This window comes from Hippichthys cyanospilos, chromosome 4 (genome assembly GCF_059441005.1).
Source record: "Hippichthys cyanospilos isolate Australia breed blue-spotted pipefish chromosome 4, RoL_Hcya_1.0, whole genome shotgun sequence".
NCBI lineage: Eukaryota > Metazoa > Chordata > Actinopteri > Syngnathiformes > Syngnathidae > Hippichthys > Hippichthys cyanospilos.
The window spans coordinates 11,384,817-11,406,201 of record NC_142372.1 but is presented as its reverse complement, the minus strand read 5'-3'; the positions used below and the strand labels follow the sequence as shown (position 1 = coordinate 11,406,201).

At 40.4% G+C, this 21,385-nt stretch overlaps 3 protein-coding genes across 7 annotated transcripts; 1 reads left to right on the top strand and 2 right to left on the bottom strand.

Annotated features, from left to right (window-relative positions):
• Positions 1-656: 656 nt before the first annotated feature.
• On the bottom strand, positions 657-7,928 carry tfb2m (transcription factor B2, mitochondrial). 4 transcript variants are annotated; one of them, XM_088412877.1, is made up of 10 exons: positions 7,788-7,928; positions 4,497-4,833; positions 4,182-4,371; positions 3,975-4,066; positions 3,697-3,850; positions 3,476-3,624; positions 2,312-2,401; positions 1,964-2,020; positions 1,728-1,876; positions 657-1,562 (listed from the first exon to the last, which is right to left on the bottom strand). In XM_088412877.1, the coding sequence occupies exons 2-10, from the start codon at positions 4,788-4,790 to the stop codon at positions 1,373-1,375; spliced, it is 1,365 nt and encodes a 454-aa protein (XP_088269003.1). In that variant the 5' UTR covers positions 4,791-4,833; positions 7,788-7,928; the 3' UTR covers positions 657-1,372. The 4 variants fall into 4 exon arrangements, with proteins under 4 accessions (XP_088269003.1, XP_088269004.1, XP_088269002.1 ...); XM_088412878.1 differs by lacking the exon at positions 7,788-7,928 and adding an exon at positions 6,615-6,743; XM_088412876.1 differs by lacking the exon at positions 7,788-7,928 and adding an exon at positions 6,288-6,445.
• On the top strand, positions 7,385-13,432 carry LOC148424569 (saccharopine dehydrogenase-like oxidoreductase). The gene is made up of 12 exons (XM_088412879.1): positions 7,385-8,092; positions 9,829-9,941; positions 10,519-10,599; positions 11,285-11,414; positions 11,482-11,531; positions 11,604-11,734; positions 12,112-12,229; positions 12,398-12,517; positions 12,592-12,648; positions 12,763-12,874; positions 12,950-13,031; positions 13,204-13,432. The coding sequence occupies exons 1-12, from the start codon at positions 7,900-7,902 to the stop codon at positions 13,292-13,294; spliced, it is 1,278 nt and encodes a 425-aa protein (XP_088269005.1). The 5' UTR covers positions 7,385-7,899; the 3' UTR covers positions 13,295-13,432.
• gcfc2 (GC-rich sequence DNA-binding factor 2) lies at positions 8,251-20,138 on the bottom strand. 2 transcript variants are annotated; one of them, XR_015865342.1, is made up of 19 exons: positions 19,754-20,138; positions 19,529-19,630; positions 19,251-19,451; positions 18,897-19,157; positions 18,228-18,328; positions 17,689-17,843; positions 17,408-17,591; positions 17,185-17,308; positions 17,048-17,084; positions 16,266-16,363; positions 15,985-16,184; positions 15,762-15,906; positions 15,565-15,686; positions 15,390-15,466; positions 15,249-15,315; positions 14,585-14,728; positions 14,366-14,502; positions 14,102-14,304; positions 8,251-8,819 (listed from the first exon to the last, which is right to left on the bottom strand). XR_015865342.1 is itself a non-coding variant. In XM_088412873.1 (18 exons), exons 1-18 carry the CDS (start codon positions 20,070-20,072, stop codon positions 14,172-14,174), a joined length of 2,607 nt encoding a protein of 868 aa, XP_088268999.1. In that variant the 5' UTR covers positions 20,073-20,138; the 3' UTR covers positions 14,010-14,171. The 2 variants fall into 2 exon arrangements, 1 of the variants encoding a protein (XP_088268999.1); XM_088412873.1 differs by lacking the exon at positions 8,251-8,819 and having other exon boundaries at positions 14,010-14,304.
• Positions 20,139-21,385: the final 1,247 nt, after the last annotated feature.

Sequence of the window (21,385 nt, the reverse complement as noted above, 5' to 3'; positions counted from 1 at the left end):
GTGACATTCATAAAAGGAGCTGTGATTGGCTGTTAGCAGATCCCCTAGCACCTGCGGTGACATTTTAAGTCGACATTAAGTCATGAAATGGCTGCCTCAAGATGGATCAAAATGGATGAATTTTGCTGATTCATATTCCACATACAAAATATGAATCAGAATATCACATTTAGACAACCGGGGCTGTATTATGGAGGTAAATTTTGGGGTTGCCTTCCACTTTAAAGGGTTACTTTATTCAGCCATTTTCAGCATGTCTATGAATGGGTGACAAATTAGTTTTCATGTAAAATGAATTGTTCAGGGATCTCGTAATGACTGCTAGGGAAGTTATGCACAGTTCAGATAAGAATCAATAGCGACTCAGTTAGCACACTAATTCCAGAAAATAGGTGAGCTGTGATTGGCCATTACCTAAGCTTTAAGCAACTATGATGTCATTTTCAGTCGACAGGAAAGTGGCAAAATGCATTTTAAAAGTTAATAAAGTTGTTTAATTGTAAACAGACACAAAACCAACCAAATCGGGGGGAAAAGAATGGCTAAATTATGAAGGTGAGGTGGGGGGGTCTTCCTAAAAATGACACTTGATCATATAAATGCTCAGCAGTAATGAAGTAATAAACAACCTTTTCTTGACAGACTTCTAAACAAAGTTTTAACAGTTAAAAAGTGCTTATTTTATTCAAATATGATTTTGAGGTTTAACAGATATGTCATTAACTGTAATGACCTATGGGAACGTCTCCAAAAACAGCAAAAAAAATTGCAAGAGTCCATGCAACAAACAAAATTAAGATTTAAAAGTATGTTTGAACGGTTTATGACCATTCCCAACCAAATTACAGTACACAAAATTTGTTAAAAAATTCATTGTAAATATGGCACATAAGCAAACACATTGTGCCATACAACAGAATTTAAAAATTTAACAAAAAATATATGGTACACAGAACAGAGCTTTTTTCCCATTTACTGCTAGGCCAGTGAAATTTTCTAAAATGTATACCAAACAAACTGGTGAAGAAATGTCCAGCAGTGATTAGAATGAGCAAATATGGTAAACATGAAGCTGTCCAGTTGAAACTTTTCAGTGACTTGATACACGAGGCTTTTAAGAGCCAACCTCACTTTGAAATGATGAAAGTTATCACATAACGAAGTGTATTTTGCTACGGTATGAAATACTCTTAAAGTCCATTATTCAGACGTTTATATGTTAAAGAAATTGTACTTTCAAGGTCATCTGTATATCTTTTGGAGTAACTTTACTCCTTTTTAATATTATATTTATATTTCACTGGTAATAAATTATACACAAGGTGTGTAATTTGACTGAACATGTGATCATTATAACAACTTCATACACACTTCAGCCCCATCCTTCTTTCTCGGTGTTGTCCAAAATCTCGTTATAAAGCCAGCTCTGTGTAAACTCTTGGCTCTTGTCCATCAACTGGAAAAGCTGAAGATATTGCCAAGGAAAAACTTGACCTGTCATGACATCTTCTGGAAGTCCTATCTGAGACAACAATTTGCTCCCACTGTCAGGTGACCAAAGGCTTTAAAAGAAAAAGAGGAAACAATACCAAGAAAAATCTGTTAAAAATGTCAACAATAAATATTTGCTATAGTTGCTATAGTGATTTTGGGTCTCTCCTAGTTGAATACAAATGAAAATCTATCACAGGTGAGTTTTACTAATATGCTAATGTGTGATTGCTTACTTTAACTTGTGAATGAGCATCTCCTTCCTCTTTGCCAAACACTGTCTGAGCATCATTATCAGGGTGTGGGCATTTGCGGGGGTGAGGCCAGCAGAGAACAGGTTGGCCCGTGGACGCAGACGGACCAGGCACATGTGATCGTTGGGAAGCTGAGGGGCGGAAATGTTGAAACGTTTTATTGGATTAAAAACACTTATGTCAGTCATGTCGAATATACTACTTGAATAAGTCATTACAATTCTTTTGGGAGGAGGTCTACTCTTTTCAGATGCCGCAAATGACTCCCAGGGCTCCTGTAAGCACAAATGCACAGAAAAGCCTGCTTGTAAATGTGTGAAAACAAATTTCAGTCATAGTTTTAGAGAGCTTACTTTATAAAATACCCTTAAGTAATTTTGTTAAAACAAAACAAAAAGAAAGTCACCTCACCAAGTAATGCTTTTCTGTGGCAGTTTTTTTTTTAATTAAATCGGGCTATGGTATGTTCAGCATAATTTATTTCATTAGTGCAAAAAATTCTGTACACATGTAAAACGGAAAGCCAGGCAAAATAAGAGCAAGAGATGTACCAACACACTGTATACCTTGTGAAGGAGTTCAATATGGCAGGCCATCTGCCAGAGAACACTGAAGGCTCTGTAGTGCTGCATTAGACCAGGAGGTGCCACCATTGTCTGACACAGAAATAATTCACAACAAAGATAAGTCAATGGCGAGTAGATTGCCAGCAGATTACATGTAGTAGATACTAGGGATGCACAGAAACCAGTATTAGGAATCAGTGTATCATTGTGGGGGGTATACAATATTGTATACATGACACCACATATTTTGTTTTTCACATGTGAAGCCCATTGAGACTGTGGCGATTCAAGGCTAGGCAAAGAAATTTGACGACTTCTTTCAGTTATACCATTCCGTACGTGACATGTCAGCAGTGCTTGTGCTGACTTTTGATAAAGCAATAGAGATGGCAAACTGTAAATGAAAGTACTGTATATGTATTTATTTAGGGCGGCTCGGTGGAGCAGTGGTTAACTTGTCCGCCTCGCTGTTCAGGGACCAGAGTTCAAATCCAACGCTCTCTGGCCTTCCTGTATGGAGTTTGCATGTTCTCCCCAAGCCCACGTGAGTTCTCTCTGGGCACTCTGGCTTCCGCCTACACTCCAAAAACATGCATGGCAGGTGTATTGGACATACTAAATTGTCCTGAGCTATGATTGAGTGCGTGGATGGTTGTTCATCTCTGTGTGCCCTGCAATTGGTTGGAAACAGGTTCAGGGTGTCCCCCGCCTACTGCCCCAAATCAGCTGGGATAGGCAACAGGAAGGCTCAACTCTTGTGAGGATAAGCGGCTCTAGAAATTTGTGGTTGTTATATGAAGACAAATTATCAACTATATCTTTGCCTTGGATAAGTGGCTCTAGAAAATTGATGCCTGGACGGATGTATTCATTTAAGTATGTACACTGTTATGAATCAGATTACAATCATACTGGAACCTTTTAATTAAATTTAGGGCTGAAGAAACTCTCCATTTTTTTTCAGTCAGCCAGGACAATTACTGTTTTGATCAAAGCAATTGACCCCAACATTTATCTAAAGGTTTAATAAAAAAAATAGTGTTTAAACTGTGTGAAAAATGTTCAGAAATAGATTGTTTTAACAAACATATTCATAGCTTGTGCAAAAAAAAAAAAGTGGTATGTGTGCATCCTTAGTATGGAGGTATCGTACAGCCATCTTACCATGTATTCATGCTCACTCATGAAAAGGTTGAGCTCTACTCTTCCATATCGGAAAACGGACAACCGTTCAAATAGCTGATAAACTAACTTCAGCATGGTGGCACGCTCATTACGTTGCGGCACAATGGCCACAACTTTCACAGGGAAGTCTAGAGCGACATAAATACATATTAATACACAGAAAATATAACAAAGACTTGTCTGTGTGTTTTGTTTCCCACCATCCAACCAGTTGACTTCTGTTATTCCCAGGTCAGTGAATAGTTTATCAGAGAACATAACAGGTGGCTTGTTGCTTCTATCCCAGAGAGGGTCCAATCGGAAGAAGTCACAATGAACCACTTCCAGCTGTCCATCAAGAAGGCCTTCCAATGCCTAAAATGATGCACCATCATCAAACTTCCTTGCTTTTAAAGATACAGTAGTTCATCTCAGAGTTGAGATTAAGTGCAAAATGCATATCCTTTAATATTTGAGGTTGTTTGTGGATGCTTCTTACCTGCAAGTCATTAAAGAAGTGTTTTTCTGACTCAAGAGCAACAATTCGTTGAGCTCCTGCATTGAGCAGAGTCTTGGTCAACACCCCAGGACCTAAGTCCGAAATATAAACACATGTATCTGTTATTCCATTCCACCCAAAAAAAAAAAATGAATACCAACTCGCATAAGCACAAAGTATTTTCTCTTTCACTGACAAAGCACATACCTGGGTTACATTCAAAGACAACAGTCTTGGCATTCTGTAGGTCAGGTCCCAGGTGCTGCGCTACCACCTGAGCTAACTCTGGGTCGACAATGAAGCGTCTGGGTTTTTTACATGTGCGAGCTTGACGTACGTTGTCCTCAACGTCCCCAAGATCCAGAAAATCATAAAAGCACAGCGGACGACTTTGACCCTAGAGAAAAAGGTTTAATTAAAAAAAAAAAAAGAGGTCCATAAAGTTCACTTTGACCACTGTAATACTGAAGCCTATGAACTCAACAAGGGGAGAAATGTATGTAAATACATTTGTTGGCCTACCTTTATAGCCACAGCAGACAGGTTCCTGTGTGCAAGTGCAGAGGAGGGGGATGCCCTCTCTGCACGGGGCTGCTGTGAGTTTGCACCAAATGTTGGCCGACCAGGACCGGAGGACAGAGAATCAAGGCTGTAGGCCCTTCTGTGAAACGTTGGGGCCCTGGGCCCTGTAGGAGCCACTAACATTGTCCTCCGTAAACAAGAATGACTTGTGATGGTCAGACAGCATGAGGCGCGTGAGACCAGCTCCAACAGACTACAGATGTGGGTAGACATGTTGGGCCTGCAGACAGCCATCAAAAGCTGGAAGGAAATTCAAAGGACCCCAAGACGTCTCTGCCTAAGTCGACAGAATAGAATAGAATAAAAGAAATATTGTCTATATTACAATGGATTACTGTATTTATTGGCTCTTTAACTGCATTATATCTATTTAGTACATTTATGCCTGACTGTGTCACAGTTCAACAGGCTCCCAGATTAACTGGCTCCCGATTCCAGATGTGGGTCGATTGTTGACATATTTTCTGTTTCCTGACTGCAGATTCAATACAACTCAAGGCAAAGTGGAAATTGTTCAACTGTCTAACTGTCCTGTACACCAATAAACATGCGAAACAAAGTGACTAGTTTTCAACTCCTGATTGTCCGCAATAAAATCTAAGCACAGTGAAAATCTAAAAATAAAAATAAGTGCCATGACCGTGACTTAAACCCACAGGTAGGAATAAATAAACAGTGCACATGCTGGTGCATTACCCACTGCACTAGTCGCTTCCTCAGTTGCATCAGTGCAAAATAATACCTGTAGTCCTAAACAAATGTCCCACCAGAGGCACAAATTAATCTGATGTTTAGTTTGAAAATGCTCATATTAACTGGCTCCTGGAAAGCACTTGACAGGGACGCAATTAATTGTCGTGCATTCACGCAAATTTAAATCCATAACTTACACTACTACTAGAATTGATGTAAGAAAAAAAAGAAATGTATATACGTGTTCCAAGCAACACTGCACTTCGTTCCTCTCTCAATTGCTCCCCTCTTAATCCTACATCTGAAGAGAATTATGCATTTCTGTGTGTCTATACTGTGTATACATATGTTGTACATACATAGCAGTTCCTAGCTTTGCAGTGGTTGGTGAATGAAAATGCTGTTCCCTGTGATTACGAATGAGTGTTAAATTCTATCAGATGGACAAACGCAGTGGTCATTCTCCTTTTCAGATGTAGGATTGAGAAGGAAGCAGAGTGCAATATCGCTTAGACACGTATATGGATCTTTTTGGTGTACATCGATTCTTTTGTATGTATGCATACTTGAGTTGTCATTCCGCGCATAGTAGCATGGGGTAGTGTAAGGTATGAAATTAAATGGGCGTGAATGCCCTAATTTTCATTCTTTTTAGATTTTATTATATTATGAAGATGTACATTTCTTTGCCGAATAAACAGGTTTTAATTTAGTCATCCAAGCCAAATACTTCTGTAACCAGAAATACTATGCTGTATATGTATACTACGTGAAGCCTGCAAGCACGTGGAAGAGCAAAACACTGACCTAACAAGAAACAAAATTAATTTACCAATGGCTAGTTCAACGGTTTGGTTATTAGTCCTAAAAATACTTTTATAAAGTGGAATATAGTCGTTTGCACTAAAAACCTAGACCACGGGGTGATTCTGAGAACGTTAGCAAAATCGGTAGGATTCCTCCCCGTTAAACCAAGTAAGCCGACAGTCGACTAAAAATGAGACAAACCTGACAGTAAAGCTCCTCTATTACTTTCACCTGATGGGAAGGCCGCGTCTCAAAGTCGTTTCATTGAAGCCTGATTGCCCGTAAACTCCGTGACATTGAGCTCCAAGCATATTGACCTCGGCTTCGCATGTAAGAGAAGCGAGTAAACTCGCTTGTCGTGCTGTAGTCGCACAATATTGACGTCATTGACGCGCCTGTATTGGTCCGGGCATTTCGAGGGAATACACTTTTTCAGAAACCCTAACCAACACCCCTCTACTTTTTACACAGATACAAATTACAACCACTTCCACTCAATGGAAATGTGAAATGCTAGGATAAACCTATTTAAAGATGTATTTATTTCACCAAATATACCTATGCTGCATTCGAGAAGTAGTGGAGTAGGAAATATCCAACTCGCGTTGTCCCAATCCAGATTCAGATATCAAAGCGGTTTGAAGACCACGTAAACAAAAAGACGACTGATTCGGATACATAATCCATCTGTGATTAATCACAGAAGATCTGAACCCCTACCAGACGTTACTTCTATTTACTTTATTTGTCTGAAAGAAAATCTTCAAAGCACCCTAATTGTGAGGATAAGTGGCTATAGAAAATGGATGATTGGAACATCTTCAAAGCATTTGATACATTCACAGAAAACCCTCATGCAGGAAGAAAACGGCATGTCTTAATGGCTATTAGAAATTACATTGTCCTGCATGTTATTTTGAGTGACCAACTTAATTTGATAAAGAGAGATAAATGTGTACATAATCTTGAAATTATGTTTTGCTGTTGGTGCCGTGTCTTCACGGGGGTCGCCATTATTGAGTAAGGTCAGATTGAAGCCGTTTGGTAACGCGGAGTCCTTTTTTCCCTCGATTGCCCAACTATGAAGGCCTTGTTCAAAGTGGCGTTCGAGTGCAGGTTTATCAAATCGGAGTGACGGGGTTTAAGACTTCCCACATTTCGCGAATGCAGCACGAGATGCAGTACAGTAATTCACACGATAACGTCGCCCCCATGTTTAACGGGACTCAATTCATTATATATTTTGTGTGGTTGTCATCGAACGCAGCCGTCTGGATTTAGTGGGTTAGAGCAAAAACAGTTCGTGAGGGACTTTCCGGACTTAGCCTGCGCCACTTCATTTCACGTCGATCTGCACAATTGTAGCGAATCGATCCAAGTAAAATTAATATCGATAACGATGTTGCTGACATTGTTCAAGATTGGTCAAGTCTTTAATTGTTTTTGTTTCTTGTCTATGCGCCGCTACATGTTTTTTTTTTTTAAATCAAAGATGTATTTTTGACTTTCAGGGTGTCATTCGCTATACTTTAGAATAGTAAATGTGCTACTTTATTATTCATCGGAATTATTCAAACGTATCCGTCTGTCCCACGATACTCTGCCTGCATGTACGTTTTGCAGTCTTGCATTTTAATACGCTCTTTACTCGTTAACAAACGCGACAATACAAAGCCTTAAACAGTATGCTTTCACAGTCGCTGCTCCATTCAGTGTCAATGATGTCGTCACCTGACGTTGCGATGACGCGTCGCACGAGCCCTAGTCTTCCGGGTAGAAAAGTGCAGTCAGTTCCATTCAGGTGTCACCGACCGTGCTCTCATTCGACTTATCCGCTGTCAACATGGCGCACACATCATCCAGCAGACCGTACCATCTGGTGATCTTTGGAGCCTCCGGATTCACGGGACAGTTTGTGGTGCAGGAGGTGGCTCGGACCACCTCCGAGGGTCCGCGAGGGAACCTCAAATGGGCCGTGGCTGGCAGAAGCAGGCAGAAGTTGGAACAAGTTTTGGAGCAGGCGGCCTCTGCCCTCGGTTTGTATCGGGAATACTTTAGTAATTTTCTGAACTCCTGATTTTTTTTTCGTTTTAATTACGTATAGCTATTTGGATATTGCCTTTTTGCAAATAGTCTTTGAAACATAAATCGGCATTATCTAATTCCACCTTTATCCAAGTCTACTGATAACTGAAGTAGTGACTTGTACCCAATCTGCTGAATTCCAAAGTACAACCAAACTAACGACACGAATCTAGCGAGAGGCTTGCAAACATTTATCTCGGAACATTCATTTCACCGCGGTTACCTGCATCGTTTGGAACGTGTTGCTAAATGAATCAAAGTATGCCAGTTATTTTCCAGGTCGACATTGGTCTCCATGCAACATGCTAAACATGGAAAGTAAAGCCCATCTCTAAATTAGAACCTGGAAACATTTCTGTGTTCATGACAGTTAGCAGCGGATTAGATGGGTATGGTTTGATCCTTGATCCCCCTCCCTCCCCTTTTTTGTCTTTGTCTTTTGGGAGTGTACAACAGCTGATGGAACATACCAGCTCACTGTTCAAGCCCACTTTTGACCACATGCACACACACCATTTTGTTTGAGTAAAAGTTTGTTGGTACAATCAAAAATGAAGGTTGCACTGTATCTGCACAAGAGTGCTGGTAAATTCAGTATGACCCGCTGCCTTTGTCTGACTTTGGAAATGCCTGCTGTAGGAGTTGTGTTTTCATCAAAGTTGCAGGCAAGAACCGGTCCTGTTTAAAGAAACCCATGATTAGTGTAACTTTTACTGGGTCACTTATCAGTGTGACTGCCATCAATTTTTACAGATGGGCAGTGAACAACAGTCTGAGAAAGAAACTTTGCTAGGCTGTTTCTGCAGAACCTGAAATTTATCTAGCCATTTTCAGCAGTAAAAATGTATTTTTGTCTAACTTATTAAATGTCATTAGATTCCATGTACAATCAGTACCTTTTAAAAAGACTTGGCCTTTGTCGTCGTTGGAAAGTAAAGCCATAATGTGGCTCGGATATCAACAAATCATGGTTCAGCTTATCCTGAAAATGACGCAAAATCATGGCCCGCCTTGCTAATGCCACATGATAAAACCCCAAAAAAACAGGTGAGCCATGATTGGTTTGTGCTTGAGCACATGTTAATGGCATTCTAAATGGACAGCAAAGGGTAAAATGTGTTTTTTTTCCTTTGTTGTTTTTTCTTTTCCATTCCCTAGCAGTTAACTAAGAGAATGCAACAATTTTGAAGCATAGACAGAGGGGAACACAATTCCAGTTGCTTGAGGGGCTGTATCTGACCTATTTTCGATATCTTCCTTTTTCAAAACATGTTTCAAATGATGGAAAATTTTCAGTCATACACAAAGCTTGCTGGTCTCTTGATCACAATTTGCAAGACTACTATGCATGCATGCATCCATCCATTGTTTACAGCCCAACTTTGGGCACTAGACGGGGACACTCAGCTTTTTGACAGCCAATTACAGGGCACAGAGACGAACAACCTTCCACCCACCCAATCACACCTAAGGAAAACTTACTATGTCCACAAAACTACTACACTAATATATACATATGTTGTTAAAGAATACTTTTTGTAAATTTATAGTGGGTTTGTAAAATCTATGAATCTTGACCACCAAATGGCAATTACCCTTGTTTCTCAGAGGGTTGTGAAAAAACATGTTCTGTACTGTAAAATTATTTTTTTTGCTGAAAGCCACTGAAGCTCATCTCGCGTTACAGGAAAGCCCGAACTGAGGACTGAGGTAGAGATCATTGTTGCAGATGTAGAGGAACCCGACTCCCTGGCGGCCATGTGCAAGCGGGCTGTCATTATTCTCAACTGTGTGGGGCCTGTAAGTCGGCTGCTGTGTTTTTTTTTTTTGCCTAATTTTTTTCCTTAAGTCTAGTGACACACATTTGTAGCTGACATTTGCATCATTTTCCCCTGTGACTTTGTCACTCTCTCTTCCTCTGGCCATCACGCACACTGCAGCATTCATTTACACAATGAAGGCCACAGAATGCTAGTGCACAAAAACATGTTGTGTCCAGCAATGCTGCTTTGCATCTGGTGACTCGATCAGGTTCTTGTTTCAACCAAAAGTTTGCTTTGGAAACCGTTAGGCGCTGCACGATACATCTATTTTGTTGCAAATACTGTACACTGAAACATGGTTTGGTATTCCCTGTGAAGCATTTTAGGCTCTTTTTGAAATTCCTCCTCTAGATGGCACTCTTGGTTCAAGGAAACGGGGTAACACTGTACATTTCCACAGCCTTATTGTTTTTCTTTAAATCACTAGAGCGCCGTCTAGACGATTAAAACAATATATAATAGGCGCTTTATGCTTTGTTTTCCCATGACTAGTAAGTAGGACTAGGAAGTACCCTATGTCTAGAGGGTCTGTAATATGTATGTCTTTTTATCAGTATCGGTTCTATGGTGAGCCAGTGGTTAAAGCCTGTGTGGAGAATGGAGCCCATCACCTTGACATCTCTGGAGAACCTCAGGTTGGTGGTCAAGTATATATATGGATCGCAAAAGGCAGTGCAGAATCTAGTCTGCTGTTTGCAGGGAAAACAGCCTTCCATGCTTTTTTAAAATTTAAATGTAAGACTTCAAATCATAAGACGTCATCGGGTGTGCAATTCAGCAAAATCACAAGCTCTGAGCTTGTCGAGAAACTTGCTGTATGGAAATGTCAGTAGGGCAATATTTTTGTTTTATTCATAAATGGTCATCTGGATTTATACAGCAAATGGGAAAATGTTAAAAGTGTACATGAAAAACATTCATTTATTGAATTTATTCACTGCCATTGATGTCTAGAGACATCAAAGGTATCTTCTCAAATCTGGGCTTGCAATGAATGAATAATTGTACTATCTCATTGGTGGTGGCACATTGAAGAATTGAAATGCGTTACTTGCGTTATATAAATATTACTACCATGACTTAGAAGAAGGGAGCCTCACTGACTGCCAATGACGGATGTAGTCATCCAAGATCACTTGGCAGTGGGCTGGTAGTGAATGAAGACTAAATATTAGGTTTACACTGCTGGAAAAGGCTGATTAAGTGGGATGTTTCTTGTTTTTTTTTTTTTTTTAATATTAGGAGAAGCATCTGGTAGACTTTTTTAATGCAGGATATGCCACTTTTGTATTCTTGAGTGGTTTTTGTGTTTGTGTGCAGTTTCTGGAGGGCATGCAGCTGAACTACCATAACAAGGCAGCCGAAAGGGGCGTGTACATCATCGGAAGCTGCGGCTTTGACTCCATCCCTGCGGACATGGGCGTCCTGTACACTAGGGAGCAGTTCAAGGGTACATGGACATTCTTGTGACCGACTATGTGTGGGGCGCCTAAATCAATATTTTGTCACGTCTTCAGGTACTCTAACTTCATTGGAGAGCTTCCTAACTGTCAAAACAGGCCCAGAAGTATGTGCAAACTTCAGACAAGTCATTCCAAAAAATCTGCTCCATGTGACTTCTGCTATCTTCTGCCGGTAGGGAGGATGCATTCATGATGGCACGTGGCAGTCAGCTGTCTACGGCTTTGCAGACAGCGACAAGCTTCAGACTCTTCGCCAGAAGTTTAACTACAAGCCGTTGCCTACTGTCGGCCCCAAGCTGAAACGCAGGTATTGTGCCACACAGCTCCGCTATTGAAGCTTTACAAAGTCCCTCCATCCGTATTGTGGCTCACATACCTCGGCCCCGCTACATCACAACCTACTTGTTGTCTATTGGAAGTCCCCACTATATTGTGGGTAATACCGATAAGTAGGGGGGAAAAAGTTGTTTTTTTTTTCCCCTCAAATTACGAAATTGAAAAATTCATTGGATTGATTACAGATCCTAATTCATTTTTGAATTTCATTGAGGGATTTAAAAAAAAAAAGTACACTACAAATCTTCACCTATTGGGCGGATCTGGAACCTATTCCCAATGATGACTAGGAGTTCGCGATTTGTGTACATTTATCTTTAGAAAACATCACCAAATTCTCTTTTGTAGGGGTTCATTGTTCTACAGTAATGAGATCCAGCAATACACGGTACCCTTTATGGGTTCCGATCCGTCAGTTGTCAAGAGAACACAGCGGTTCCTGGTGGAGGAATATCAGAACACTCCGGTTAGTTTGATTGTTTGAATTAAAAGTTTACTACTCCTAAGTAGACGTCATAAAACCTTTAATTGCAAAAATATGTACTATTTGTCATACAGGTGTAAAGCTACTAAATTTTACTTCAATACATTAACTATATTGTATTATTATTTTTCACAATTTTCTCTTCCCTAGGTCCAGTATGGAGCCTACGCAGGCATTGGCGGTATCTGTAACATCATCAAATTGATGTTTGCCGGATTGATGTTCTGGTTCTTGGTCAAGTTCAGTTGTGGACGCAACCTCCTCATCAAGGTTAACTCACAAATAATGAAAGCCTCTCTGTGAATGCTGAATTTTGCATGCTAAAGTCTCTCCTTGCTTCCCAGTACCCAGAGTTCTTCTCCTTTGGACTTTTCTCCAAGGCTGGACCAACTCGCAAGCAGGTGATAACAGAGCCAAGGATTTGATTTTGAAACTCTAGTTTGTACCATTTGTTTGACAAGTAGGAAGCTCTCGGAGAATCGGTACGCCACAGATCTACTGTATATGCATTTCAGATGGAATCAGCCTCATTTCGCTTTGCTTTCTACGGAGAGGGTTACACAGAGGGCCTGGACCCCACCCAGGGAAAACCTAATGGAAAGATTTGCACCCTGGTTCAAGGACCAGGTAAGAAATACCACTTTTGTTAAAAAAAAAAAAAAGCTGTTAGCATTTTAACTAACATAGTTTTTCTCTTTTTAGAATGTGGCTACGTGGCCACGCCCATTGTTTTAGTGCAGGCCGCTCTGACAATCCTGAACGAATATGCAGCCTTGCCCAAGAAGTGAGTCAACCACAAAACATTCACTTACTCCCTCCACATCGCACTTGGCCATATTTAATTTTAATCGCCCAGTATCAGCACAAACCTTGTACTTCGAGTGCAGTTACCAGTACTTCAAACTTAGGAGCCCAAAAAATAAATATTTAAAATTTGTTTTTCTCCATCTCACTAGTGGAGGAGTGTATACACCAGGTGCCGCCTTTGCCAAAACTACCCTGATCAAGCGTCTCAACAAACACGGCATCCAGTTCTCAGTCATCTAATACGGTTGGTTCCTTGTATGGTGGGCTCCAGGTTTTACTTGAAGCATTTGATGACGTCCATTGACCGTTTATTCCAACAACACTTTTGTAACCATTCTTTTTGACCTTATTTTTCTGCAGAATAAATATTACTCCTAACTCCTTGCAAAATGGCATGATGAAGTACTACCATGAGCTTAGCCTGACTAAAAATAATTTAGTTTAAATACTTGACTTCTTTTTAAGCACTAGGAAGGTAATGTTTGTGTGTGTATGCTTACATTTGTCAAAGGCATCTTCTGGTCTGGTCGGTAATGCTTGGAGTATCACAATAGTCATCTTGTCCATTTATATGCTTGTAAGTGCACTAACGGTTCTCATGAAATTGTTTTGTGGTCTAGAGTGTTAAGAAGCATGTTGTCCTTATTCCAGACTTTTTCTGTGCATCCAAATATATGAGTGAGGTGTGCAGAGAGCAGGTTTAGTGGATTTGCCTATTTGCATTTTGCTATGTATTGGCCTTCTGAATAAAGTAAACTACTTGAAAAAATGTCTTGTGGTTTTAATCACAAATTTTGTTATGTATTGGCCTTCTGAATAAAGTAAACTACTTGAAAAAAATGTCGTGGTTTTAATCACAAATAATTCTACCTGGAAGCATTACATCAGTGTGGTGTTTTTCTCTAATTGATTGGTTTACATAAAGTCAACTAACAAGAACATCAAATATACAACATTTATGAAAAATAATCCTTTACTGTAAAGAAACCAGAACTGCTTTTGGCAATTACACAAGCAGACTTTTTTGGCAGATTTTTTTTTTTTTACCTCATTTTGTAGCTTGTCGTTTCATTTGTAATGACAGCATGAGAACCGTTGGTTCATCTAATGTTGGTTGTTATTCAGTCATTTGATTGAGCAGCTGATGAGAGTAGATAACATCCTCATAGTGGTATTTTTCAGCTATGCTAATGATGGAGCTGTGGCATCGTATTCTGCTGAGAATTTTCAGCACTTCAACCACTGCAAGCCTGAAAACGGAACATGATGATTACTTAATACATCTAGAATAAGTATTGCTAAACCAAATACCTTGTCTCTGAAGCTTCGGGAGTTTGTTGTTTACAAATGTTGTGAGTCTTCTGAACTAGGTGATTTTTGAAAGACTGGAGCTGAGGCAAGCAATCATTCTCTTCTCTGAACCAAGTACTTGGCAGGCTGTCCGCGATCTTAACAGAAACGAGATGGTGCAAGTTTAGATTACATCAAAAAGGATAGAATCCTTGAGCTTTTTCCTATTCCCCTGCATACCTTTTTGCATGCATGGAGGTCATTGCCCGACACATGGCTGCAAAGAGTAATCATCAGGTATCGGCATAGCAGTTTGTCCAACATTAGCTCCTTTAGTGCAACTTCAGGCAACAGTGGATCCCATTTTCCCATGTTTCCAAGTAGCTAGCACAAGCAAAAAAAAAAAGTATAAATTGACATGCTAAGGAGAAACAACAACATTCACTGGTGTCAGGCAGAATCTTTGCACTGCCAAAATCACTTTTTATAAAGTCAACCAAAAATGAAGCATGTTTGCTCAACCATTAACATTGCATCTCCTTAAGCAATAGGAGTCAAACTCCAGTCCTCGAGGGCCGGTATCCTACATGTTTTCCAGGTTTGTCTCCCAACACACTTGATTTAAATGACTAGCTCATTAGCAAGTTCTGCAGGAACTTGAAAATAATCCTAATGATTTAAATCAGATGTTTGAGAGAGAACCATTGAAAACATGCATGATACTGGCCCTCGAGGACTGGAGTTTGTCATCTATGTCCTAAGCGAACAGGGTATTTTCACCAATTTCCCAATGTGTGAAATAACACTCGTGTGGACTGACAAATTCTTGATATGTGGAAAAAAATAGACATTTGCAAAATCGTGACAGAGGTTTCAGCCTGATGTATGTATAGTAGTATCATACCTTAATAGCCATCCAAAACTGTTGGTCCCTAAAGTGAGTCTGAGGAGATAACCTGTCCTCTAGAAGTCTAAGAAAGCAGAAAAGTAATTTTAATCAACAATTTTGCATCATAGTCTTGGGAGAAAAAGGAAAGAAACAGACTTTTTAGGGTAAAGCGGGATGAAGACATCTTCGTCTACGCAGCTCCTTAGTCGGCCAATCACAGCCTTGGTGAGTGCCTGCAGACATGAATGCACATATATAATTTCAGTTGATCGTGTACTTGTACCCAAAACCTGAATATATTCAATTTTGTGCAAGTAGTGCATTAGCTCACCATGACTGGTTTACTCTGCTCCCCTTCAAAGATTGAATAGTCTTCCCTCAACCGGTGACACAGCTCAGTGAGACAAGCTGACTGATGGAGGGACATGGGGTCCCAAACCAGCTCCACAAATGCTGGACACGGAAGAGATTGTAGGTCAGCGCTTGTATGTAATGCAAAAAAAGGCCAAAACATTGTGAGTGTGCTACCTGTTATTTTGGGTATGACTGTCCGTTCAATGACATTAGAAAGCATCTCTCTGTCCAAGTTCTCTAACTCTTCGTGACCGTGGCCATGACAAAATGTCTCTACTGCTGTGAACCAGGGGAGTTTTTCAAAGTCCATGCTGGAATTCTGATACACAAACGCACATTGTAAGTCACCTAAAATTTACTGCACATGTGTCATGATGTATTCTGAACCAATAAGCACCTTGAGAGGGTTCCATCCAAGCAGCTGATGCCTTATTATGGGACTAAGCAACTTGGGCAGACATAGAGAGATGTAGGCACTGTGATAAGAATCCGAGTAGAAGCTTCTCCATTCCTCAAAGCGGGACAAAATTTTTTTAACGTCATAAAAGTCCTCACGAACGTCGGAGAAGACCTTCTGGGACTTGAGCAGTATGGCGGCTAGAGTGAGAGCAGACAGTGGAATGAGTGCGTATCCATATTTCAAGTGGATCGAGCGTAAACCACGTTTTTCACGCTTACTCGTCTCCTTCTCCAGATGTTCTTCCTCCTCACTTGAAAGCGGTGCATCTTCAGGTATGTCACAGTGTTCCACAGGTTTATCAGAGTTGCCTTCCATCCTGCATTATGAGAAGTATACCCCACCAATTATGTAATGTAAAATTATAGTAATTTACTGTATATGCATTCTAGCTTTAACTTGAGATTTACAAGTGAGATGCCATGTCTGCTCATCGGGTGGTGTGAAGATGCCAACTGTGCGATTAGATTTGTAACGCTAAAAATATTTACTGTTTTCTGCGTAATTGTCACTTCATTGGAAGGAACTATTCCCCCAGCCTATTCACTTTTTCTACTATTGTGTTCATTTAGTCTCAGCAAAGCAAAGTTAATTGCTTCCTACCGAAATGCACAAGACATCATTGGAAAGATTAGGACGTCCTCTACTGAGCATACTTGGGCTTAGCATGGTAGCTCAAATGAGTCAAAAGATATAGCCCAAAGCCAAGTGTCCACAACAGATGACGCAAATGAATAAGCTGTCTCTCAGGAGGATATATTCCAATTGATCATTTTTCCTTTAAGTTTCATGAAAGTAATGCTAATTTTGTGTTGTTCTCATTTGTAATTTCTATTTTGTGTCAGGAGGATATATTCCAATTGATCATTTTTCCTTTAAGTTTCATGAAAGTAATGCTAATTTTGTGTTGTTCTCATTTGTAATTTCTATTTTGTGTACCTAAAACTGCTCCAAGAGCACGACTAATGTAGCTATACATACGGTCTAATTAAATCCAACTCACCTCTGAGTGTCAGCTCCATTGGTGGCATTGTCGCTGGCTGACATGAACGAGAAGGTAAGTAAAACTTATTTTCATCGTAGCTCATTAGCACACTTATAATTAGAAATTAATTCTGGTGGATGGATGTCACCGCTCACAGTTGAGCTGCTGCAGGTGTTGGGTGTGCTCCTGGATCTTTTGTCGTCTCTGGGCGCACAGCGCCTCCATCTGGTTTGACAGGAGCGTGTGCAGCTCCAGCTCCAATGAGTTGATTTCAACAATCTATGTACTCAAAAAGAGCCTTGAGTAAGAAAAACAACTGAAATATGACGTGTAGATTAATGTCTTTAGCATCAGCCATCATGTATCAAGTTATCGAACCTTCTCTCGCAAACAATCCACCAAATTGTGGGCAAAGAGGGTCATATCTCGATAAAACTTCAATTGTTTCTCTGAAGAGCTTTCCTCCAGAGATTCCACTGATGTTTTGGCACTCTCTGCATCCCCCTCCATCCGACTCAGCTGAGCCCGCCGTGCACTGTGCACCTCCTTCAGCGAGTCCAGTCTGCAGATAAAACATTATTACCTGGAGCCCTTGAAACACTTGGCAGGGCAGGAAGAACATTTAAGAGACATTAACCGAAGAAAAAAAAAAAACATACTTTCCAGCTATCCTCCTTTTAACCATTGCAACAGTGACAGAGGGTGGCATCTTTGGGATCTTGAGCCCTGTGGATTTCTTCTTTTGTTTCTGATGATGATCATCACGCTGGAAGCTACTGCTGCTATAGCTACTGGACTCACTGCCAGATGGGCTCTGAGCGCAAATCAAATCAAGAAAAAGAAACAATGAGTCATCAATGGGAAAGAATCATTGGAATGGAATTTAAATTCTATTCATGTGTTCCAGCTCCTTAAATGCCACATTTCACATCATGTTTAAAACAAAAAAACTATGATACAACAGCATCTGTATATCTCCTTGCTCACATGCAGGGACATTTCAGTCCTTAAATAAGGCATATTGTTTTTCACTTCAGTGCAGCAATGGCATATCAACAAAAATGACCAAATGGATGGTTTGTAACTTGAAAAGATTGTAAATTGGGGCATTGGATCACAAGTTTCTAAAGATATACCTAACGTGGTCATTAAGCATAGGAGCAGATCTGCCAACTAAGGAGATAAGCAATCTCCTTACCTGTCCACCAGGTGGTCTCTTGATTCCCTTGCCAATTTGTGTCTCTTCCCAGAGCTCCTGCTCCTCTTCATCACTCCCTGACAGACTGCCAACACTTCCTCCTGATATACAAACATCATCACTTCAATCATCACAGACCTATACAGTCCTATACATGAATTAGATTATTCATCAGTCCTCTTAACTTGAGCAATAATCAACAACTAGGGTGTTAAGACCGAGAAGTGGGTGGCAGAGCCATTTGATCGGTGTCAAAGAGTTATTAAAAATGCCAGGGTTTCCTCAGGTTTTAACAGTCCACACATGTCATTTTACTATTGCAGCACAGAGGTCAATACTAAGAATATGTTTTCTGTTTGGTGTGTTCAGTCATTTTTTAAACAGTACATTTTCTTAATTTACCTTGACGTTTTTGAAAATGAGTTGTGACCTAGTTACAAGAGGAAAATACAGATTCCTGTGTGACAACAGTTGATAACTCTTATTTTTTGCTTTATTTGTATTTTTTTTTTTTTTTACGGTGAATGGCATGTTGTTGGACATGCACATTCCACAGTGGAAAGATTTGAACCACAAATCTTAGAACTGTGAGTCAAACCACTCATCACTCACCTATCACGTTGCCAAATTACGTTTCTAAAAATGTCACTAATTGCATTTCTTCCTTACCAAGTTTCTCCGCGATCCTCTCCTTTATGCTTTTTAATCGTGGGGCAAACTCAATTCTTTTCTCGTGATCATCTGGCTCATCATCATCTTCAACCCTGTCTTCATCCTCCTCTCCTTCCATTTCCTCCTTGTAGTAACGCTCTGGGGTGCTACCGGAGGAGCCTCTGCCATCTCTGTCCAGGGGAAGGAACTCTTTCTGGGCTCGAGTGTTACGTCGCTGCCTCTTAGCTGCTTCGATCGCCCTCGCATTGGGGATCACAGCTGTACACAAAATAAACCCGTGGCACAGTAAGCATGTGCTCAAAGTACTGTAAAACTACATGACAGGTAAGATGAACAACAAAAACCACCTACTTGGTTTCACAGCAGAATAGCTGCATTTTGAACTTGATGAAGAGGAACTAGAAGCTTCTGCATCATCATCATCATCATCATCATCATCATCCTCATATACCACTTCTTCATCGTTTTCATCACTTTGGTGAGAACTTTGTGGTGATGCTTGGCTGTCAACATTCTGCTTGACAGAAACAGATGTGAGGATCCTTTCTGGTTCTGGGGAAAAAAGGAGATGCATATCATAATCTCAGCAAAAATGAAGTTGCGCAACTCACACGAGCACCATCACCTACCAGTGTTGTGGTTGGTCTGGACAGGTGGAGCTTCTTTTTTCCTAACTTGGAACAACACGGCTTTATCAGCAGACTTCTTTAGTTCAAACTCGGGTTCGAGAGCTGAAAATAAAAATAAGGTATATTGTCCTGTGATTACGAGCACTGGCAGGGAATACAAGTAGGCAAACTTGTAATAATAACAAACGTTTGTCACAGGTGTTCTCTTGGTTTATACATATTTACGTTCTTTGTCTTCAGAGAAACTGAGGACGCCTCTACTTTGCTTTTTGATGCCATCGTCTTTAACATTTTCTTCGTTGTCTGCCGTGACCACAGATGTCTCCACGTCCTCTCCGCCATCACCATCCACCTTTGGAGTTGGTTTTCTTTTGGAACTGCATGATATCCCACGGGAGTGACCTACTCTGGAGGGTTTATTTGCCACAATCGCTGCCTTCTCTGATCCGACTTCATCCGCACTGTTCACCGGCGTCTTTTCCTCCTCATCGCTTGAGTTTCCTTTTCTCTGTCGAAAATTTCTCCTGGGCTTTTTGTTGAACATTCTTAACACCACAAATGACGTTAGCGTCTAAATTTTGTTTTATGCCACAATTCGGGATGTCAAGTCAGAAACTGTTTACAAGTGTCGTAAAAAGACGTCGACGCATCTTCTTCTTTTTGGCGGATTACAGCTCTGATGCATACCGCCATCTACTGTACAGGAATCGCATAAGGGTTTCCGATGGCTACTTATGCTATAGTAGGTCAAAGTTCAACTAACAAACATTCACGGCTCAACTTTTGAACATCACATCACTGAATTCCGAAACCAGAACATGAACTTGTCAGCAATTTTATTAGATCTTTCACAGAAAGAATACAATCATCATAAAAATGTTCACTAAAACTCTCGAACAAGTGTATTGCATTGGGTGTGTTGTAAATATTACTCCATAATATTTACAAACACACACACGCGCGCGCGCTCACACATGTACATACTCAATAATACTAATGAACAGGGGGGGGGGGGGGGGGGGGGGGGGGGGACTGCATTTTATAAATAGAAATGAGCAGAACGGCCAACGATGGTGCTCCTGTTAGATTACAATGAATTCAATTTCATATTTAAAATGGTGCACATATAAGCATGCACACACACATACAAATGATATGAGTACAATTATTAATCAATTGTTGGAAAAAAAAGCCTATTTTATGAACACAACAAATCAATAAAAACAAATGATTGAAAGCAAGTTAAGTCCATTGAGTGCATTCAGAAAACATTCAATTTGTATTCAAAGTGTGGATTTGCTGCATATAAGTAACTACACTGAGTTTACACCACCTAAAACAATGGCCTCCCAAAGTATTTTACTTTACTTCTATTGCTTTAGTGAGCACCAATCAATGGCAATATCATTTATACAGAACATTGTTTTCTACATACAGTGGCTTTCCTAGTCAAGTGTGAGTGAGGGTGCATTCATCCCAATATATGCAACACATAGTGTACATTCCATCCATTTTCTTCACCGCCTGTCCTCACAACACGTCACAGGCTAGTGACTATCCCAGCTATCTTGGGGCAGCATGCGGGGTACACCTTGTAGTGGCTGCCAGCCAATTGCAGGGCACACAGACAAATGCCCCTTTACACTCAAAGACAATTTGGCATGTCCAATAGTTTTGGGGATTGTGGGAGGAAACTGAAGTACAGAGGGAAAACCCACAAGGGTACAGGGGGAACATGAAAACTCCACACAGGAAGGCAAGAGCTGGAATTGAACGCAGAACCTCCGCATGTGAGGCGGACATGCAAACCAGTCTTCCACCGTGCTGCCGTAACACAAAAAATACAATTTCACATTG